Source organism: Sinohyriopsis cumingii, chromosome 9 (genome assembly GCF_028554795.1).
Source record: "Sinohyriopsis cumingii isolate HCF-2022 chromosome 9, ASM2855479v2, whole genome shotgun sequence".
In the NCBI taxonomy this organism is placed as follows: Eukaryota; Metazoa; Mollusca; class Bivalvia; order Unionida; family Unionidae; genus Sinohyriopsis; species Sinohyriopsis cumingii.
This window is the reverse complement of record NC_142969.1, coordinates 59,647,974-59,669,497: the sequence shown is the minus strand read 5'-3', so window position 1 is coordinate 59,669,497 and position 21,524 is coordinate 59,647,974. Positions and strand designations below refer to the sequence as shown.

General features: G+C 35.5%; 1 protein-coding gene across 6 annotated transcripts in view; it reads right to left on the bottom strand.

Annotated features, from left to right (window-relative positions):
- Positions 1-21,524, bottom strand: part of LOC149791897 (thrombospondin type-1 domain-containing protein 7B-like) — a 151,674-nt gene that overhangs the window by 81,905 nt on the left and 48,245 nt on the right. For all 6 annotated transcript variants that reach the window (XM_089970409.1, XM_089970412.1, XM_089970411.1 and 3 more), the window contains 5 exons: positions 18,758-18,873; positions 16,734-16,943; positions 15,306-15,512; positions 4,482-4,796; positions 2,934-3,115 (listed from right to left, as the gene is read on the bottom strand). In XM_089970409.1, coding sequence (XP_089826535.1) covers positions 2,934-3,115; positions 4,482-4,796; positions 15,306-15,512; positions 16,734-16,943; positions 18,758-18,873 — 1,030 coding nt within the window. The remainder of the gene's footprint in view (positions 1-2,933; positions 3,116-4,481; positions 4,797-15,305; positions 15,513-16,733; positions 16,944-18,757; positions 18,874-21,524) is intronic.

The following is a 21,524-nucleotide window of genomic DNA, read 5'->3' as shown; positions in this document are numbered from 1 at the left end:
TGAGTAGGTGCCAGATGCTGTCAATGTTTTGGATCTCAGACAAGGTATACCTATAAAACAGATCACTATACCCAATTCCATGGTTAATGGTGTAGGCTGAGTCTATGCGAGAGCTGTACTAATGGTCCAGGGATAGCTGTCCTTAATAAAAAATGTTATCTTTAGTAAATATATGCTGAAATTTTAAAAGTAAAGTGTAACAGGCTTATTACCAGATAAATAAATAGCTGCAACTGAACCTGATTGAGACCAGGTACCAGATGCTGACTGTTTTGGGTCTAGAACTGGGTATACCTAGAAAACAGATGATGGTACTCAATTACATTGGTAACTGGCTCAGGCCAAGGCTATAATGGTCTGGGGCCAGCTGACTTGTGGTGCTCAAGTTTGCTACTACAAGGTATAATCACCATGCTTAGTATAGTGGTTTGTATGGAGCAACTGATAGTCCATGATTGGTCCATGAGGAAATTGTACCATGTTATAGTACAAGTCATACGGGTTATATAAGCATTCAACACCAACTATTTCAGTAATGGGTGTCATTTTTTAGAATTTGATTCTACATAAATGTAAGTGGCAAGTATTCATTTCATTTGGATTTGTATACATTCATATTCCTTTGGAATGTTATTATTTAGATGCCCAATGTTAAAATAAATATACTTTTTTGGACAAAATGAACCTAAAGGTGTGATCCAGTACAGTCCACATTGAATGTCGTGTGCTGTGATGTCACAATGAAAGCTACATAGCTATATATATTGATAAACAAATTCATACTACCCTCAATTGTGATGATTCCACCTGAAGTGCTCATATTTTGAACCAAGCTTAGTATATGGCCACCATTTTAAAAGTCCATAGTGATAGATAATTTGTGTCTGGAAGTTTCTTGGTGACAGTTAAGGTGCAGGGCATTCAATAATCAGAATTGACAAGACTTTGGTTAAAGCAAATTAGAGCTAAATTTTAAAAGAACAATTTATATTTAATTTAAAATGAGTAAATGCGCATACATGACCCATGTGACTTGTACTATAGTACTGGACGATGGACCTTGGCCATGATGGTTGGAATGCTATGGTTGTGAAACTATGGATGGATTATTCCACGAAAAATCAATAACTGTACCCAATCCCAATAGTCAAAGGCATAGGCATAGGGTGAGGTTGTTGTGCTGGAGAAGGAACAGATGTGGTCCAGGTGGGATGGTGTATGGAACCCAAATCCAGGAAAGATCACCATAACCATTACTGGGATCTGCCTACAATGATGAAATGTTCATGGTTGGTCTAGTTGATCCACCATACCATGCTGCTATTGGCCCAATAGGTTATCCAAGGTTATTTTGATCCACCATACCATGCTGCTATTGGCCCAATAGGTTATCCAAGGTTATTTTGATCCACCATACCATGCTGCTATTGGCCCAATAGGTTATGCATAGTTATTTTGATCCACCATACCATGGTGCTATTGGCCCAATAGGTTATCCATGGTTATTTTGATCCACCATACCATGCTGCTATTGGCCCAATTAGTTATGCATGGTTATTTGTTCTGGTTGTGCCAAAGGGAGTGATGCAGGCAGTATATTTGCCAATGCTGATAGCTCCTGCATCTTTTGTGCATGTGTTTCATTCACCCAAGTCAAATGCTTGGACTATGGTGAGCCATCTCTCCTTGGATCAATGTATGAACTCATCACATGCATGGGTCAAAATGTAACCAATACAGTTTAATACAGATAACAATGTAATCCACAGCTTACATGAAATACTTGCACAGCACAGACTTAATCTTACCCACTGTTGATACCTGTTGACAGACAAATAAAGGCAATGGCATATACAACCAAAATTTTCACTGAACATACTGTTAAGTTGAAACCATGAATGCCAGAGAAAAATGCTGAAATAATCCTATTATATTCAATAAATGCTAATTTTTGACATTTATTTATATAAATTACAAACAAATGAATAAAGCATTAAATTGCAAGTAATACAGATCATTATGCAGGCAATTAGTTTTATCATATCTTAAAGTGAGAAAACTAAAATGCAAAATATTTGTATAGAATGAAGACAAAACAAGTTAAAGTTGGTTGTTTGCTTGCTTGGTACATGTATTTAATGGCACATCAGCAGAGTAATGACTATTTAATGCTGAGAAAATGGCAATAAAATGTCTTGTCCTGGGACACACGAGCTCCTCCTAGTAGGATTCGAACTTGTATGACACCTTGGCTCAATAAACTATGCTTCATTTAGGTGAAAATATTCAAAGAAATCAATCAAATGATGAAAGGCATGAAATAGATGACTATTTGGAAGATCTCAACATGAGCAAGCTCACCAGGCATTAGTGGAATTAGCAACTGATGACTGATTGAAATTGGCATCAATACCTACATCCATGGTGAGACCACTCTATTCTGACTTCTGCCAAGGATAACTAATGACCATAACACCTCTGTTGCTGAAACAAGGCAACAAATGTAGCATACACATTTTATAACTTGGGAGGACTGGATTTGCATGGTAGTGAATGTATTCCTTAGCTATTATTAATAAGTAATCTGCCTGAAAAAGAAAGGTGTACAGTGCTAGGAACTAAATAAAATGATATAACCTATCATATTTTCTAACTGACTGAAGATTCGTTAATAATCTTGTCTCCATGATTTCCTGTCAAAACTTGCCCTGTTTCTTTCAGACAGCATTAAGTCTGAAACAATGGTATTTTGCACAACTGAATTTTGGACCAAACTGAATCACAGAACAATATCATAATCAACTAATTGGTCATTTCACTAAAGGTAACCAATGCTTGAGCAAATCAATTGATCAGCAGCATCAGTACTTTGTATAGAAGTGCATCTTAAGATGGCTTCACTGTATTATCCTTTATCATTTAACAATACTAACCTTCATGCCAACATGATCAAGCTTTGGACATGGCCTCCCACCATCTGATGGAATTTGTTTGATGTGGCGGTAACGAATTTGGGCACCAGTCCCACAGGAAGTACTACAGTCTGACCAGGATGACCAATCCGACATGACACAGTCTACAGGACATGGAATAACACAAACTTCTTCCTCATATGCTGAAATGAAAGGAATGTACAGTATTTTTTCTATGATAACCCCCTGTGGCCAGCCAAGCAAATATTTTATAGGTTGAGCATAGGCTTTCTTGTAATTAGGCATAGATATCTTGAGTAAGTAACAACTGAAATTCTGAAAATGCAGGTTTTGCTTATCACTGGAGACATACAGTACAATAATAGATGGAGAAAAAAAAACAGGAGACCAAATAAATATTACTCTACTTTCACTGGAATTTCATTCTAATTTTAAAATCCCTTTCCACATCCATGTGAAAGGTTGGGTTTTTATGTGTTGAAATTGTCACTTTTGGCAAGCATTTTATTTCAGTTGTATCCACATAATTATAGTATTAATACTGTGAATTCATTTATTTTTGTAGGCATCAACATCCATGGTTTTTATCAACAGCAGTCCCTCTAAATGATTGATGTTCTACTGCCTGAAAAGAATTTTCAGTAATTCAAGACAAGACCATTCTTTTTAACTACTGAGTGTTGAAACTGTCTGATATACTTAAGCAACTGAGATAAGAAGCTAAAAAGATTTAACCTGGGAGGGCTGGATTTGCAAGGTAGTGGTATCTCTCCTAAGGTAGTAAGATTAGGTAACGTATTTTCAGGAAGAAATACTATAACATGCATCTCCACCAAACACTTTGAGTGAATTAGATTCTCAGAGTGAGCTTTGCAGCCACACTCTACAAGAAGTGGGAAAGTGGGAAAGTGAATTCATAGTAACAAAAACTTGTACCTCATGTAAGTTAAGTACAATAACTAAATGTATTATTATTTGATACTAGAAGACAATGATTTAATTCCATAGATCTACTATAATTAATTTCATAATCTTAATACCGGATTTCAGATTGATGTTTGCTTGATCCAGTATCTTACAAGTGTATATGCTGCAAAACCTAAATTTTCCTAAATTACTTTTTCTCTTAACCTTGTTTACTTCAATCAAAATTGAATATGTTCACAAGTACATCATTTAGCTAGGGACTGCACTCTCTACACCCCTAATTTACACAGAGTATATCATTTAGCTAGGGTCTGCACTCTCTACACCCCTAATTTACACAGAATATATCATTTAGCTAGAGTCTTCACTCTCTACACCCCTAACTTACACAGGGTATATCATTTAGCTAGGGTCTGCACTCTCTACACCCCTAACTTACACAGAGTATATCATTTAGCTAGGGTCTACACTCACTGCACATCTAACTTACACAGAGTATATCATTTAGCTAGGGTCTACACTCTCTACACCTTTAACTTACACAGAGTATATCATTTAGCTAGGGACTACAGTATCAAAACACCAAACTTACAAACAGCCACACAAATATTTAATACTTACACATGTGTGAGCAATGGCTCGCTGGCTCAATTTCCCCAATATCATTCTGACATGCCAGTACTTTATATTGCTTTCCTGAGCCACAAATTGCATGGATTCCCTCATATGGAGCCTGATAACCAGTCCTGGCTGTGTAACCTTGAAATGACCTTGTTCCTTTAGAGTAGGATGGATCATCTGACATTTCCAAGATACATTCGGACCAGTTTCCAACAGGTACAGGCTGTGGAACATCACACAAACAGCGCTCAAACTCATCAATCGGGTACAAGATACGATTGCGGCAGTGTAAAGGTACATTTTTCACAGGATCATCTATAAAGGCATATAAATTTCAAAATCAGTTAAAATTTTTATGGTACAAGTTTAAATTTTATTTATTTTGTATCAATTATATATTAAGATTTATATTAAGTACTCTTGATGGTTCATATGCTAGCATGGTCTGGTCTTTTATTGTGGAGGAAACTGGACAGCATGGAGGAAACCACCTAACCTAGATGGATGACCAATTAACCTTCTCACATACTGGGGACCACAGGTGTAAAGTGAGTTACCGCTATACTGGTGAATAAATTCATTAAAAGTAAATCGATAAGTAAATGTAATATTGTCTGAGTTACATACTTGTAAGTGCAGTACAAAATTCTTTACCATGGATGTTGTTCTTGAATCTGATATCATAGAGGTTCACTGAACTCTGAATCGGACACTGTCTAGATGCATTGTGACACACACTATGTTAAACGTTTAATATCTTCATTAACATTAATTATAAAGAGATTCTTCTTTTATTAAAAATAGATTTATTTCACATGAACATACTTTAATAGTTCTTGATTCTGAAGCATGAAATGTGAGTAGGGTTTTTATGGCACATGCATTGCAAAACTTTTTAAAAGTCTTGGTACAAACATCTGGCATTTAGAATCATTCTCTTTCCATTTACTCTATTTTCCCACTGCTACAGCTGTAGTTGTTGTAGGGTTTAATGCCATTTTTCAGCACAAGATAAGCTATACATAGCTATACATGGCAGCCAGTATAATTGGTAGAGGAAGAACCTGGAAAGAACCACCGACCCATGAGAAGTTACTGGCAAGTTTTCACACATACCCACATTGCCAAACCTGAGACTCGAATCCATGCAGACAGAGATGAGATGGCAGTGATCCATAATGGAGAATGCTTTAGACCACTCTGCCACTTGGCCTCCCCCCATTGCTGCAGACTATTCTCCTTATCTGTCATGATGTTCATTTATTTGAGTCTTTCCGACATCACATTTATTGGCAAAAATTTGTTAACTCTCCCCATCGTCATCGAGTCAAGTAACTTTTACTTTTTCTTTTCATTGAGTAAGATTATTTTTGTGTGTGATGACATGGTAAAGGTTTGTAATGATTTATTTCTATATTGCTCATTCTACTGCAATTTAATCAAACAAAATGTTTTGTAGAGTAGATGAAACACCTTGTTTATAAAGGAACTGATACGTGTACATGTACTGTCACATGATATTTTTAGTTTGACCTGGTGTCCTGTTTTGTTCAAGGTTCATTTCTCTTTGCTTGTGAATTCACAAAAACTATATTTAGTCCATTTTGACCATATTATGATCTTGACAATCACCTCTGGTCATAATCACCAAAGACAAGAACTCAACAGCTGTGTGAAGCCAAAAGCTCTATCACTAGATTTTTGATTCCATTTCCTCTAAACATCTGCATTTGCAGATAATGATTTAATATTAACCACAGTGGTACATGTTATAGGGGCCCCGAGTTGCCGAGTGGTCTAAAGCGCTCTCTGGTACAGATCACTGCCATCTCACCTCTCTCTGCATGGGTTCGAGTCTTGGATTCGGCCAATGTAGGTACGTGAGAAAGCTTGCATGTGGCTTCTTGTGGGTCAGTGGTTCTTTCTGGGGTTTTCCTGGGTTCTTCCTCAACCATTAATACTGGCCACCATGTATAGCCTATTGTGTGCTGAAAAATGGCATTAAACCCCACAACAACAACAACATCATGTTATAATGTCCTTTAGCCAACACCTCTCACAGGAACACAAACCAAACATCAAGAAATGGACATCAATAGAGATAACCAGATTACTTACCTTATCATATAATTAAATACTGGTTTTGGACACAGATAAAATGTGGCACAAGCAAGGGGTAAAATGGACAATTTGGTACTACAATACTGGCTACACCAGAGGGGTGGCTGCACATGTAGGGTACATGCATTTTTGTACAAAATATTGTTGGTGCCACGAAATCTGGCCACTAATGAGGGGGGACACTGCAATTATTATTCATTGGAGAAAATACAAAGAAGTTACTGAGCTAACATCATTCAAAGTATTGTTCAGATATATTTATTTAATTCGTATTCCTACACTTAGTTCTGTCATTGACATTGAATCTCAAACATACACAGTGGATACTGCATGGTCATCCATAAGATCAACGATTCTTGTGTTTGAAATATCATGTCATGCCTGACATTGCAAGAATTACTTCAACAAAACAAATAAATTTAACTTGTGATGCTATCAATGTCATTTATGAAAGCAAGCCCGACACAACCATGGTGACTTTATATCAGCTATGGTCACAGCATCTGTGTATCTTCCATGCCAAAATAATCAGCTGACCCATATTCATTTTTTCCTGGTAGATCAAGATAGGCATGTTGTGGAACTGTATAGAGAAACACCGACGATACAACTGTATGTTAGAGATTGGCCTGACATTTAACAATAACAACAATGACAGCTGCACATGGACGTGTGAAGCCCATTTGTGTAGTTGACATGAGAAAACTTGTGTAACTGACCTATTACAGAACTGGGCTGAGTAACATTGCTCGTGGATTATTTTCAAGTGCATCAAAAGTGCTCACAGCCTTATCATCGCATCCTGCTCCTATCACTAAGCAAGTGCCATGCAGGTTGTGGATAGTGTTAAATGTGCCACTGTGGATCAATTAAAACAACTGGGCTCACTGGCTGATCCAACACTTCAAGATTGAATACAATGATTAGTAACACGAGCTCCACCACCATCAAAGGTGGTTCCAGTTACAATAACATCAACCAAATCAATGCCACCTGCAGTAAATAAAATCATTAACATGGCCACTCAACAGTGATTGTCAGATTCAACGATTGCCAGTCTGACAATCAGAGTGGATTTGCACAGTATTAAAGACAATCATGTATAATTTTGCAATGGCTCAGTTCAAAGAGGTATTTGATCAAGCATTTGACATGGGAACGCCTGTGATAGTGGATCAAAGCAAGAAAGATATTCAGTATTTCTCATATCCAGCCAGGGATCATGATCAATTAAAATAGAATAGCAAGTGCAAGACATGTTTAGGTTTTTCCTTCTGCATGAGGCATTTTTGGAAGTATGAGAACAATGCCAATTATGATGCCAATAGCATAGTGGAATTTTGTATCAATGGCATCATGGTGTTGTGTAACAGTGCACATTATTCTCAGACTCACCCAACACAGTGATGATTACATGAGAATCACTGGCCCAACCACGATGTTTATCACAGATGTAACTGATAACACAGATCATAAACCACTTAAATTTCAGCAAATTGTGCAGGTTTCTTTAACAGATCCACAACCTGCTTGTATGGATCCAGACCTTATGCCACCACTCCTTTGGTGAGTCATTTTAATCCAGATTTCAACCTTAGATATGCACAGTACTTATCACAACCCATTGGTGATTCAGTAAGGTTTTCTTGCACAATTCCTCTCAGTTACTTCTTTAGGTTTTGCAAATATGTTCACATGGTGATATTTGAAGCCAAATAGATGGTCACTTTGTTTTGTAAAAACAACTCCAAGGATGCCATTTAGCATGCTGCAGGTGCTGCTGCTGGCAAGGTTATATTAGATACATTAACACTTTGGATGCCTATGTTATCCCCTTCACTGAGCACAGAAACATGCTTGTTATCATTTATGCAGTCAGGAACAATGTCAACATTGTTGTGCATACCACAGAAGCCCAGCCACCAGCTGCAACTGTGGGATGGTTGCTGAATGGTTTTCATAAACCTAAATCGAACATCTTAACATCTGGTTATTATAATGGATGGAGTCAAATAACAGTAATTGTCAATAGGCAGCACAGTAAATGAGTACTGGTAATAATGCATAATGAACCCAACACTGGCCTTTCAAAATATTGTACATATAAGACAGCAGTATAGTTGATAGCTTCAGATGAAATTCAGTTTGAAGCAATGCACACCTTTCCAGCAGGCTATTGTGTTTTGGTGCTTATGTTTAAGATTAGATTTTATCATTGTACACATGTGATGAAATCTGACTGTTAATGTGGTTGCATAATATACCAACTGGGTATTGGCAGTGGATACTAACACTGATGATAATTTTGTTCCATTTGTCGATGAAGATACGTGTCATAGTGGTATTACCACACACTCTCATACACTGAAATATACTGATGTTAAACACCAGAAAGAAATTAATAGCTGGAACCACCCTGATATACTGCCAACTTGAGGTCAGCAAGGTGTTATAGCATAATCATGTGCAAATGCATTGACTGCAGCACCAGGTGCACTCTGGGGTTGTTTTTACAATGGTGAAGTGGCATTCACTGGTCTATCCATGCCAGTTAAGTTTATCAACAAATATTTTAAACCAACATTGACATAACTGAAAAGAGAAGGATCTCAACTGTTATTCAACAACAAGGACACACTTGTTTGAGTGACAGTTATCGGGCAAAGATGATCATTAGATGTCAAAGTTTCAGGTATAACCAGTGTGGTTTTGTATGAGAGGGTGCCAAACCACCAGAATGCACCACTGGCAGATATTTAAGTATTTCCAAAGCATCATGACAATTGTACCTGTCAACAAGAATAACTGGTTAGAAATGCATGTGTGTATTGTGCCTGTGCATGATGATGAGACCATACATGTTATGTAATTAAAATACACGATTGTATTATTAATAGAAGAACTATAATGGGCCCTCAATATTACTGACATGAAAAAAGAATTGAAGTAGAAAAACAGCTGAAAGATGAAATCACCAAGGAAAATGCACTGATTGTAAAATTCAAATGCATGGTTTGGTTGTAGATGCTTTATGTGGTCTTGCTGTGGCAGCAACAATTGGTCTTGGTATGACTGCAATCATGACCACATCAAGGTGCACAAATCACTACTATAGATATAATGATAATAATCAGTGTCTCTGGATGTGCAAGCAAATTAATTTGTATGTGACTACATTCATAAATACACGTCCATTCCAAATTACTTGAAGTCACATACAGTTGTCTCAACACAATCAGTAAATTGTACTTGGTAGCAATCAAGGGAAAATAAACAGCACAGCCAAGTTTAAGACTGCTGGTGGAAATGGACAATCAGGGACAGTTCCAACCACAAATCAGAAACAACATGGATTTACCAACAGAAAGAGTCAAAGAAAAGAAAATTTTCACGCAGAAGACTGGTTATTGATGAAAAGCATATTAACTTGTAGTGCATTTACTGATTGCTACCATAGACTTGCCTGTCTGAGTATATCACTATCTCTGTAGAATTATTTTCTTTTGTCATTTCCACAATCTCTACAGACTAGAGTAGTATAGTAGTCTACAGTGTCCCCATTTGCTGGCATTTCCATCCAGATGAGACTCACCCACCATGACTGAATCACTTGCTCAAGTGTCTGCTTGCCTGTGTATACAATTCACATAGGGGCCAAATGGTCACAGTGGATAGAGGCCAGGATGTGGGCCAGTTGGGGCAAAACCCATAGTTTCATGCTACTTGGACAACATGCTTTAGTTATAGATTGATGACTGATGGCTGGACAGACAGACTGATGACATGATGGTAATGGACAACGTTGGATGACTGATTAATGGACAGATAGACTGATGACATATTGATGATGGACAACAGACCTTTGTTATAGATTAGATCGATGACTGATGGCTGGACAGACTGATAACAAACTGATGATAACAATAGGTCTTTGATAGAGAGCAAAAACAATAAAGAAAAATATGATATCTCAGACTACTCACATTAAAACATTACATTTTTAAACTAAAAAAATTGACAGGTGTGGGAATTGGGGTGAAATGGTATGACTGTGCCACATATCAATACAATTCGCAATACACAGTCTACAATATTACATATTATTGATTTACATGTCAACTTGATGCTTTTGAATCTTTAGAAGGTCTGTCAGTAGTAGGGTGGTGCCATTTTATATGTCTTAGGGTGGTGCCATCTTACATGTGTTGACATATTGGTTGTATTCCAATCATGCTGATTACAGACAGACAGTATTATCATCAGTGTAGCTGCCATTCTCATTCTTGACTAGATAACAAAAATGCTTCCAAATGATACTACATGTTAGTTGTCACTGATTTTAATTCAACCTTTTAGGCCATTTCGCACTTATTCGTTTGATCAGATGTAGTACCCATCTTCGTCACCATGACCTGTGTTTAGCACTGCATGAATGCTTTTAAAATGTCTTATTACCAATTTAATTTATGTTTTCACTTAAATTTGAATCATACTATGGTGTTATCTTCAAAACAGAAGACTACACAGTGCAAGAAAAATATTATCCTGAACAAGTCTAGGTGTGGGAGCAGAGATGCAAAATCCATCACAATGTACTTCCTGCAGATGCAAAATCAACTGCAGAGGACACTGGAACTTGGTTCTTTTATTAAAAAACAAAAACTATTGACAACACCCACTACTTTTCTACAAATTAACACAAGTAACAAATTCATGGATTTTGAATCTGCCACCCATCCTCAGATTCTGTATATTATTTATCCTGTCAGTCACTGATTATATGTCATTTAATAATCACTTTTGTATGAAATGTTTCTATGTTGCTTTCATCTAGTTGGATAAAGTTTGGATGCAAATATTTCCATGTGTCATGCAGTGAATAAAACTGCATTCAGTCCTGATTGGTGGTTATTGTTTACCCTGGACTGGAACAAACAATCACCTCCAATCAGAACTGAATGAAATATATTTCACTGTGACACAAATAAACTGAGAAACTCTGCATAAAAGTGGTTATTATATAATCATTAATGTACTTCAGTTATACATGGGGAAAAAGTCTGGAAAGTCTTCTTGGCTGAACATGATGACAAGGTAAAGTAATTACTATGGAATTGGGGTGGTGAATATTTCAAACCATATCACCTTCTTTTCCATTGTAGGAAGTAAGTGCTTGTTGTCAATAGTTGTTTTTTTGACTAATAAAAATGAATGCCGGTGCCTGTAACAGCTGTCTCAGATTAGTTCTCAAAGTAAAGATAGTCAAAATGCCTAATAATCATTCATGACGATTAAAGTAATTTGAACAGGATAAATATCATTTTGTATCAATTCTTCACCTCTTGTATCGATATCTGTATCAATATAGTGAAAGTATCAAAGCATTGATATATCAATAAATCATTTCACCAAAATAAGGAATCCTTTCAAGACAGTTTTAACTTTGATTATGACCTGGATGGGAGTCTTAAAGACTAATTATGGGCTTTGTGGTTACAAGGTACAGGAATGGGCACCAAATGTGATCAAAAGTTTAGATAAGTGACATGTCATGATGATTCAAAATTAATTAAGGGCTTTTCCAGCAAAATATTCTTGGAACCCAGAGAAGGCACTTTCAACACAGAGTAGTCATACCACAGATACAATTCAGAATTTTCAGTAATCAGGCATACATTTTTTTTTAAACTGCCTTCAGTGGCAACATGCATGTTTAAATGAACAGCCCTAATGTATTATTTGTCTCTAAAAGCATTTTATTTTGCAGCAATTTTAAATATAGGGGTTGTTTTAGTTGGGGGGGAGGGGTATGGGGGTGGGGAGGTTAATGCCATTGCTCAGTGCAAGATAAGATATATATGGCATCCAGTAAAACTGCCTTAAGTTTGTAGAAGTTGTTTAATATGTGAATAGGTCACCTAACCAGCAAATGATTTGAACAAAGCTAACTGAAAGATATAATAACCAGAGAACCTCTACACTGGCATCTACTGATCTAAGAAAGTTTGTGTGTCTTTAAAACCCCTAGATGTATCCATGTACCTTGATCAAATCAATAACACGTAAAAAGAAATTTCAATTCGAGATTGATAGTGCCTCTATATTATTTGTTTCTAGCAGCCTTTTATTTTGCAGCAACTTTATATAGAGAGGTTGTTTTGGTTGTAGTTGTTGGGAGGTTTACGCCATTTCTCAGTGCAATCTAGGCTATATATGGCATCAAGTATAACTGGTGGATGAAGAACTTGAGAAAACCCCGGTAAGAACCACCAACCCATGGGAAGACACTTGCAGCTTTTTTACATACCCACATTGGCCAATACAGAGACTCAAACCCCAAGCAGACAGAGGTGAAATGGCAGTGATTGGTAATGATGAGTGCTTTAGACCACTTGACCACCTGAAGCCCCTAAATGTAGGGTTAAAAATAAATATTACTAACTGACTGATGTACTGACCTCAGAATGTTCTGGCCTTACATAGTGTATGTATGATGTCACAACAAACAAGTTATAACTACATCAATGCTAGATATCTCTTGTGTTTATTATCTTGTTTATTCTTGTTATTATTATTTTATGAACAAAACTAAGATGCCAACATTTTTATATTATTTTTATCATATTCATATTATTTCATATAATTTTTAAGAGAAATGTGAAAATTTTAGAACCAATTTCAAACTATGCTCTGAACCATAACACACATTTACTTCCCTGCAAATCATGGATGTGCAATGAATTCAATGGCAGCTACAGTAGGTGACAATGTTTTACTATTAATTCTGTGTTTTTTATAACAAAAAAAAATGTTGATATCAAATATTGAATATATATCATTGACATAAAAAATTCAATTTTATGTTATCAACAAATTTACTGAAGTTTGTCAAATGAAGTCAAGGGTATTCAGACCATTGGGTTGAACTGGACACTTTCTAAATTATCACTGTACATGTTGGTTGGTAGGCAAACGTTTTCTGTCCTGTGTTTTTATGACTTATGTCAACTTCATTTGAAATATCACATCCATTTCCAGTTAATAAATACTGCCAGAAGAAAGAAACCCAGCAATACAAATAAATAAAAGGTATTTACAGAAATAAAGTAACTTCTGCTTTAGTATTCAAATACACCCGAACCTGCACTATTTAAAACAATTTCATTCTGTTCATTTAAAAATAAATTTTGAAACAAAAATATGATTCAAAAGATGCTGACTGAACTTCCACTGTTTCATCAATCTGATTTTCAGAGTTTTGCTATTTCTTCCTCACACTTTATAATTTAAGGCACCATAAAAGCAAACAAGTTGGTCATTTGTAACTATATCTGTACAGCTCTGCAGTAAATAGTCACTGATGTCATTTAATGAAGGTAATTAGTCACTGGTTCAGGGAAAAGTGTGTGTATGTGTGTGTCTATCTGTGTGTGTGTGTCTCTCTCTCTCTCTCTCTCTCTCTCTCTCTCTCTCTCTCTATATATATATATATATATATATATGCCATAACTTTTATGATAAATTCAAACATTCTTGTGAAAAAATACATTTTCTATATCAAAATATCAAATATTTGATATATAAAAACATGTACATTATTTGACATCAAATATTTGGTTTATCTCAAATATTAAAAAATTCTATACAATAAATTCAAATATTCAATATCATGAATATTTTATAGAATAAATTTCATTATGTTAGCAAAAGTACATTTTGACATCTGAATTTTTTAAAAAGTATCAACATTCAACAATAACTTTTTTATATATATTAAAAAAGGTATGAATAAACAATAAAATAGTAATGCAGAGTACTGTGCATTATACTTGCTCCTATGGGCAATACAATAGTAATACAGAGTACTGTGTATTGTACTTGCTACAACTGGCAATAAAATAGTAATGCAGAGTACTGTGTACTGTACTTGCTACAACTGGCAATACAATATTAATGCAGAGTACTGTGTATTGTACTTGCTCCTACTGGCAATAAAATAGTAATGCAGAGTATTGTGCATTGTACTTGCTCCTACTGGCAATAAAATTGTAATACAGAGTACTGTGCATTGTACTTGCTCCTACTGGCAATAAAATAGTAACCCAGAGTACTGTACATTGTACTTGCTACAACTGGCAATAAAATAGTAATGCAGAGTACTGTGCATTGAACGTGTTCCTACTGGCAATAAAATAGTAATGCAGAGTACTGTGCATTGTACTTGCTCCTACTGGCAATAAAATAGTAACCCAGAGTACTGTACATTGTACTTGCTACAACTGGCAATAAAATAGTAATGCAGAGTACTGTGCATTGAACTTGTTCCTACTGGCAATAAAATAGTAATGCCGAGTACTGTGCATTGTACTTGTTACAACTGGCAATAAAATAGTACCCCAGAATACTGTACATTGTAGTTGCTACAAGTGGCATTAAAACCAGCTAATTTCTTGTTGAATTGGTATATTGCTGAAGACCTTAATAAGCTGTAAATGCTATCTCAAATCAGGACATTCTTTAAAATGAGACTATTAGCAGTGATTAATAACGCTCCTCCACAATCCATTTGTCACTGTTGGCAAATGGGAACTTTTTTCCAAATCACAATCATGTCTGCATATTGGGAAGTTTAAAATCAAGTTTTTCATGTGATATGGCATAACATGGCAAGCAATTGCTATAGTAAGGTATTCTCTATTTTACCTTTCAATATACCAATCAAAGCTCGTGTACGAAAGCGTTTCCCATTACAGCCATCAATGCAAATACTCCACTCTGACCATTCAGTGAATATGCACTCATCATCGCAGGACCTGTAACATGGCTTGGAGATCAAAGGAATTAATCCACTGTGTTGGATACATAGATTGAAAGAAACTGATGTTCCATTCTCACTCTTGCAGGTCACATCTGGAAATTATAATTAGGAAACACTACTATATGTATATATGATTAGAGGATATTACCAGTAATGGTGTATTTACTAATCTTTCCTGGGAATGGCTATGATTCCTTTGATTAGTACAATACCATAATGACAGTATATCTTGGGACACAAAAAAATATTAATTTTTTTCATGTCCCAAGATTTATATACATTTATATACAAGATTTATATACATTTAAAAATTATAGCATTTTTGGTGTCCCACCACTTATAGACATAAAAATATGTCAAGACAAAATTGGCAAGATCACCATACTGCACCAGTGACTAACTCTTCTTCATTTACTGTGTCAGTAAACTGTTATAAACTACTATAATTGTTTTTAAGTTATTTTGCATGTTCATATTTTCCAATTTTTCCAATATGAAATAAAATAAAAGTCAATAAAAATGTAAATAAATTCACAGGCATATAGAGTTTACCAGGCAACTGGTACTATGTAGAGGGTACTTGACTTTTTAAACTAATGTTGAGGGTGCCCCAAGACTTATACTACATGAAAAAATTGCTACAATTTTGTGTCCCAAGATTTATAGGTCATAAAAAAATTACTTTAAAATTTTTTTTGGGTGTCCCAAGACTTATATTGTCCCAAGATATACAGTCATTCTGGTAGATATTTGCAGTAGCATTATTTAATCAGATTTTGATGTGAGCCATGGAATGCTGGAGTCAGTTTAATTTGAAGTATGTTTATTTAACAAAACAAATTAAATATATTAATACTGAAGAAAGTGATCAGGTAGCTTCATTTCACTGAAGATACTTATCTTCCCTTTAACTGAATTTTTTCATTCCCACCTTCCATCACATTCCAGGGCTTTATGTGTGCTCCATGGCTCTGATATTTTCCTAACTGACAAATGCATTCCAAAGAAAAGACATCTTATTCAACATAATTATATATTCACATTTTCAGCATGATAGATAGCCATGGTATTAAAGCTAAGGAAGAAGAAATGATGCCTTTCCACTACATACAATGGTAGGGGTGTGGGTTGAATGTTGGCCTGGTTGATATTTCATTGTGACTTAAAATTCATGGTCTAGTTCACTCATGAAAATTACGACTTAATAAATTGAAAGTTTTTCACAATAACTTTAACTGATCAACAATAAAGGATCTCAATATGTTTATAATAACTGAAGAAACAGACATTAACTAAGACTTTACTATGCTTACTTCGAGCCTGTAGGCCCTTTCCACAGTTAGGAACCCTTGGGGGCAGGATACAGTCGCTCCATTCCTCAGTATCCCAGTAGTAACCATGACATAATGGCAGATCTGTACATTGTTGTGCTTCAGTAAGTTTCTCCGGACAGGGAGCACCACCATACTGAGCTTGCTGTATTATGAACCTCTGCCTGGTTTGGACTGATACAACCTGTTTGGCTGTAAATGGAGGATTATTTGCAAATGCTTATTTTATAGAAAATACATAAAAGAAACTGAATCAAGGGTTCTGAAAACTGGCTTTATTGCAATGTGATCACCACATGCTGTCAAAAATGGCCTTTGGATGTGAAATATGTATGTATAAAATAGGGCTTGGTTGCATAAACTTCTTTTGCTATGAACTGCCATTGACTTCTTTGTTCAAGTGAATAATATTCTTATGCTTTGTTTTAATTTAGGTATCTAAAAGTATGGACCTTTTCGACCTCACCTGTGTATTTGATTTTTTTATGATTTCTTATACTAGGTCACTGATTGCAGCATTAAATTTGTACATAAAAACTGGCCCCTGCCGCCCTAGCAAGGCCAGAGAGTATACCATCTGACACAGTCAGAATGTACACCATCTAACAGGGCATGAAAGTATACCATCTAACAAGCCAGACAGTATACCATCTACCAGAGCCAGACATTATACAATCTAACAGAGCCAGACAGTATACAATCTAACAGAGCCAGACAGTATACCATCTAGCAAAGCCAGAGAGTATATCACCTAGCAGAGCCAGACAGTATAACATCTAACAGAGCTAGACAGTAAACCATCTAACAGAGGCAGGCAGTATACCATCTAACAGAACCAGACAGTATATCACCTAACAGAGCAAGACAGTATATCATCTAACAGAGGCAGACAGTATAGCATCTAACAGAGTTAGACACCTAACAGAGCAAGATAGTATATTATCTAACAGAGCCAGACAGTATACCATCTAACACAGCAAGACAGTATATCACCTAACAGAGCCAGACATTATACCATCTAACAGAGCCAGGCAGAATACCATCTAATATAACCAGACAGTATACCATCTAGGAAGGTCAGAGAGTATACTATCTAAAAGAGCCAGAGAGTATACCATCTAACAGAACCAGACTAGTGAAACTCCACATCAAGATTACTTTGTGTTTAAGTAGAATTGTAAAACTAAGATTTGTAAGATGGCTGCTACATTGAACATTAGAACAGCCGTTGTAATTCAGGATAACTAGACATCATAAAATGTCTTAATGGCCATATTAAGCATCAGACTGACACCATTTTCATTTATTTGGAATTAAGTTGTCTTTCAGTGAAAACCCCATACCAAAATGGCCATCTATGTAGGCTGAGTAGCAATAATAAGTTTTAAGATGGCCAACACAGTGGCCATCTTGGATGTCAGATTAATGCCAGTTTCATTAAAGACTAACTAAACATCACAAGAAATTTTTAAATGAAAACCCCTTGTTGATATTAGTAGTGGGCAGTAGTAGCATTAACAAGATTTTCAAGATGTCTGCTGTGGTGGCCATATTTGATGACCAAGCAGCACTATTTTCATTTAGAAAAAAAATGACCATGGGATGACTGTATAAATTAGGATTCAAGTCCATCCATCATGTGGTTTAGGAGGAGTAGTGACAACAAACATGTGCTAATGGACCGATGGATGATGGACAAAAGACTATCCCATAAGATCTTCCGGTAGAGCTAATAACCTGCAAGTTTCAATGACTAAGTATATATAGCATGAATAAAACAGTATACTTCTGCCATGTATGATTTTCACTTCAAGTGGGATCTTGTCCCACCCAGTCTCCTAAAGAAGAAAATGCCTTTAACATACTAGCTCCAACTGAACTAGCTACATGAATCTGATTGGAGTACAAGTGAAACAAACTAAATACAATTTTAAATTCTAAAGCACATTTTGGACCCTTTGTCTGTCTTGTTTGACTGTCTGTGTTAATTACTGTTTTCATCTCACCTTCCCAGCAAGTAGTGGTGCATGGTGACCAATCCGAATGTTCTGTAAGCTTGCAATCAACTGGGCATGGTACAGTACAGGTCTTTGTCTCTGCTGGTTTCACATCTAGTGTACATCTGAAAAATCAGAAAACAACAAAATAATGTTTACTACAAAGGAAAATTTAATTAGTGAAGGAACATGCAAAAAGGTATAGCTAATATGTGTGCAATTAGATGGCACAAACCCTCATGACAAAGAACTTAAGTGTAAAAAAAACAATATTCTTACTTGCATACCCTGTCAATTTACCTTGCTAAATTACTGCTACAACATTCTTCCACCCACAAGGCAATTTTGAAGCCAGTGCAAGAAATCTTTGACTAATGCCTATGTCTCCCAATAAATTTGTCCCCAGTACATGCAGCCAGTGGACTTTGGTATTTTTAGTCCCTGTAAAGGTCTCATATAACTTGAAACACAATGCATGCTCATGAGAAAAAGGAGTTTCTTTCTTCTTTAGCATGAGTACAGAAAATTTTGTGGACTTCTTTTTACGAAAACAAGGCAGTCAAAATCCTAATTTAAAAGTACTTGTTATGTCTATCTCTATTGTGTCTTTTACTTTTGATACATGCCTGTAGATTGCGCATGAACTATAAATAGGTGTTGACAAGTTTTAAAATCAACTGTAATAATGAACCTGTTTACAATGATGTAGTGATTTCCTTTTGGATGGTTCAGTCATGTGGGTTCTGTTGCAACATGGGGCATTGAGACATAATTCACATAAGAATATAATGATGAGAGCTGATCAGGTAATTCATTCTTATTTCCTATGTTCTTGTTTTTGATATTGGTCTGAAGATGTGTTTAATGTTGTGGTTAGATACAACTTGAGAGGAAGCATTTGTTTGGATTATTCATTGGAATTATAAAGTGCTTATAATACTATTTGGACTAAAATATTATTCTTGGACCATTGTGAATTGTTTCAAAGAAGCTTTGGACAATGCCACTGTGATACATCAAGACTGCTGGCACATAAGCACATTTGAGGACCTGGAATTCATTCAGAACACTCAATTCTTGTAGACTTACATAGAACTGTTAAGGATTATTCTGGATTTCATTCATAATATTGTAAATTCCTATTAAATTGTCATTTTATAGCTCAGAGAATTAAATTATTTAAGTTTTACAAAACATATTTAGCTTCTTTCTGTTTCTTAGTTTAAGAACAGAGTTATAAGAAATAAGGACATACAAATACTTGTTCAGGCGATAGCAGTCATAAATTGAATGAGATGTACCTAATCTGGTCATATTCAAAACTTTGCAGATTAAAGTTTTGCTCTATGAGACTGAAGGATCCAGGCAAAGTGATGTTTAGGAATAGTATTTATTCTCTATTTACAAACTGCTGATTACTGTAATACCTCTGGTAGGATAAAGAGAGATAGAGAGAAGAAGACTACTAGCATTTATTATGATTTCTTATCTATCCCTCTCTGCCTCAGTGTCACAGTTACAATAAAAACTAATTTTTCAACTACTCCATAGGAAACTAAAAATATTTGCTACATTTCTTATAACACTGCCTAATAATGAATCACATAATATATATAATTTTATGAGCACTTGATGAAATGAGATCTTCATTGTATAAATACACGCCAACCCTGAGAGAGTATAAGCATACTTATTGCTGCCAAAAAGAATATTCTGAGCATAAACAGTGTAATCTATACATTACATTCCATAATTAAAGGAAATGACAAAAAATTTACATTTATTTTTGCTACTAACCTGAAAGTTCAGCTGGTTAAAATTCTTGTCACAAATGGGCAAAACCCATGTGAATTATTATCACAATACAAACAGAAAGCATATAAATTAGTCTACATGTCTAACTCTCACTGAATGGTTCTAATGTTAAGTCCACAAATTCTGCAATAAGCATGATGATGTGCTCAATCTGTAGTTATGCTCAAGTAAGGAGGGTAACTCTAAGCAGTTTTTGGAACCCAGAGAACAAAACAGGTATTTTTTGTGTGTACCATAACATGTGTTCACATGATAATATCTTACATGGAATTACTGCTTTTTATGTAAAATAAAAGCCCCAAATCTTGCATATCTGGCTTTTTTGTAATTTTGTCATGCATTTTAAGGTGAGTAAAGGCATGATGAAATGTTTAAGTTGCATTTGATTAATTTATTTGGACAAATATGCACTCATCACATATATTTTTATTCAGAGCAACATTTTACCCTTTTATAGATATTTTGGAGAATTTTGCTGATGTGCCTTTCCTGAAATTGAGATTTGAGTTAAGTGAGTAAGGCATGTAATCCAAACCAGAAGATGCACTGCCAACATGACAGATGTGATGTCATTAGTGATGTCATTCTAAGGCTCAAAAATGTTACACTGCAAATGCATGTTAACTTTATGCACAAAATTGGCACACCATATAAAAAATTTTCCAAACACTAGATATGTAATTATAACAGGTCTGATCACCAGCTTTATGAGGTATAAATGTCTGGACTGTTTATTTGGCAACTGTTAGCATCAAGCTATGGACTTATATGGAATCAGGTCACAATTAATAGTTCCAGTTCAGTACCCATGAATGTAGTTCTAGTCTATTTTTAGACCATTTTTTCCTCTCTCATTTTGGTGGTGATAGAAGAGAAATATTTATGCATTTTTGGTATGGATTTAAAGGTAATTGTTTATTCTTGAGAATATGAGCTAATGATGTGGTTGTCCATGTATATT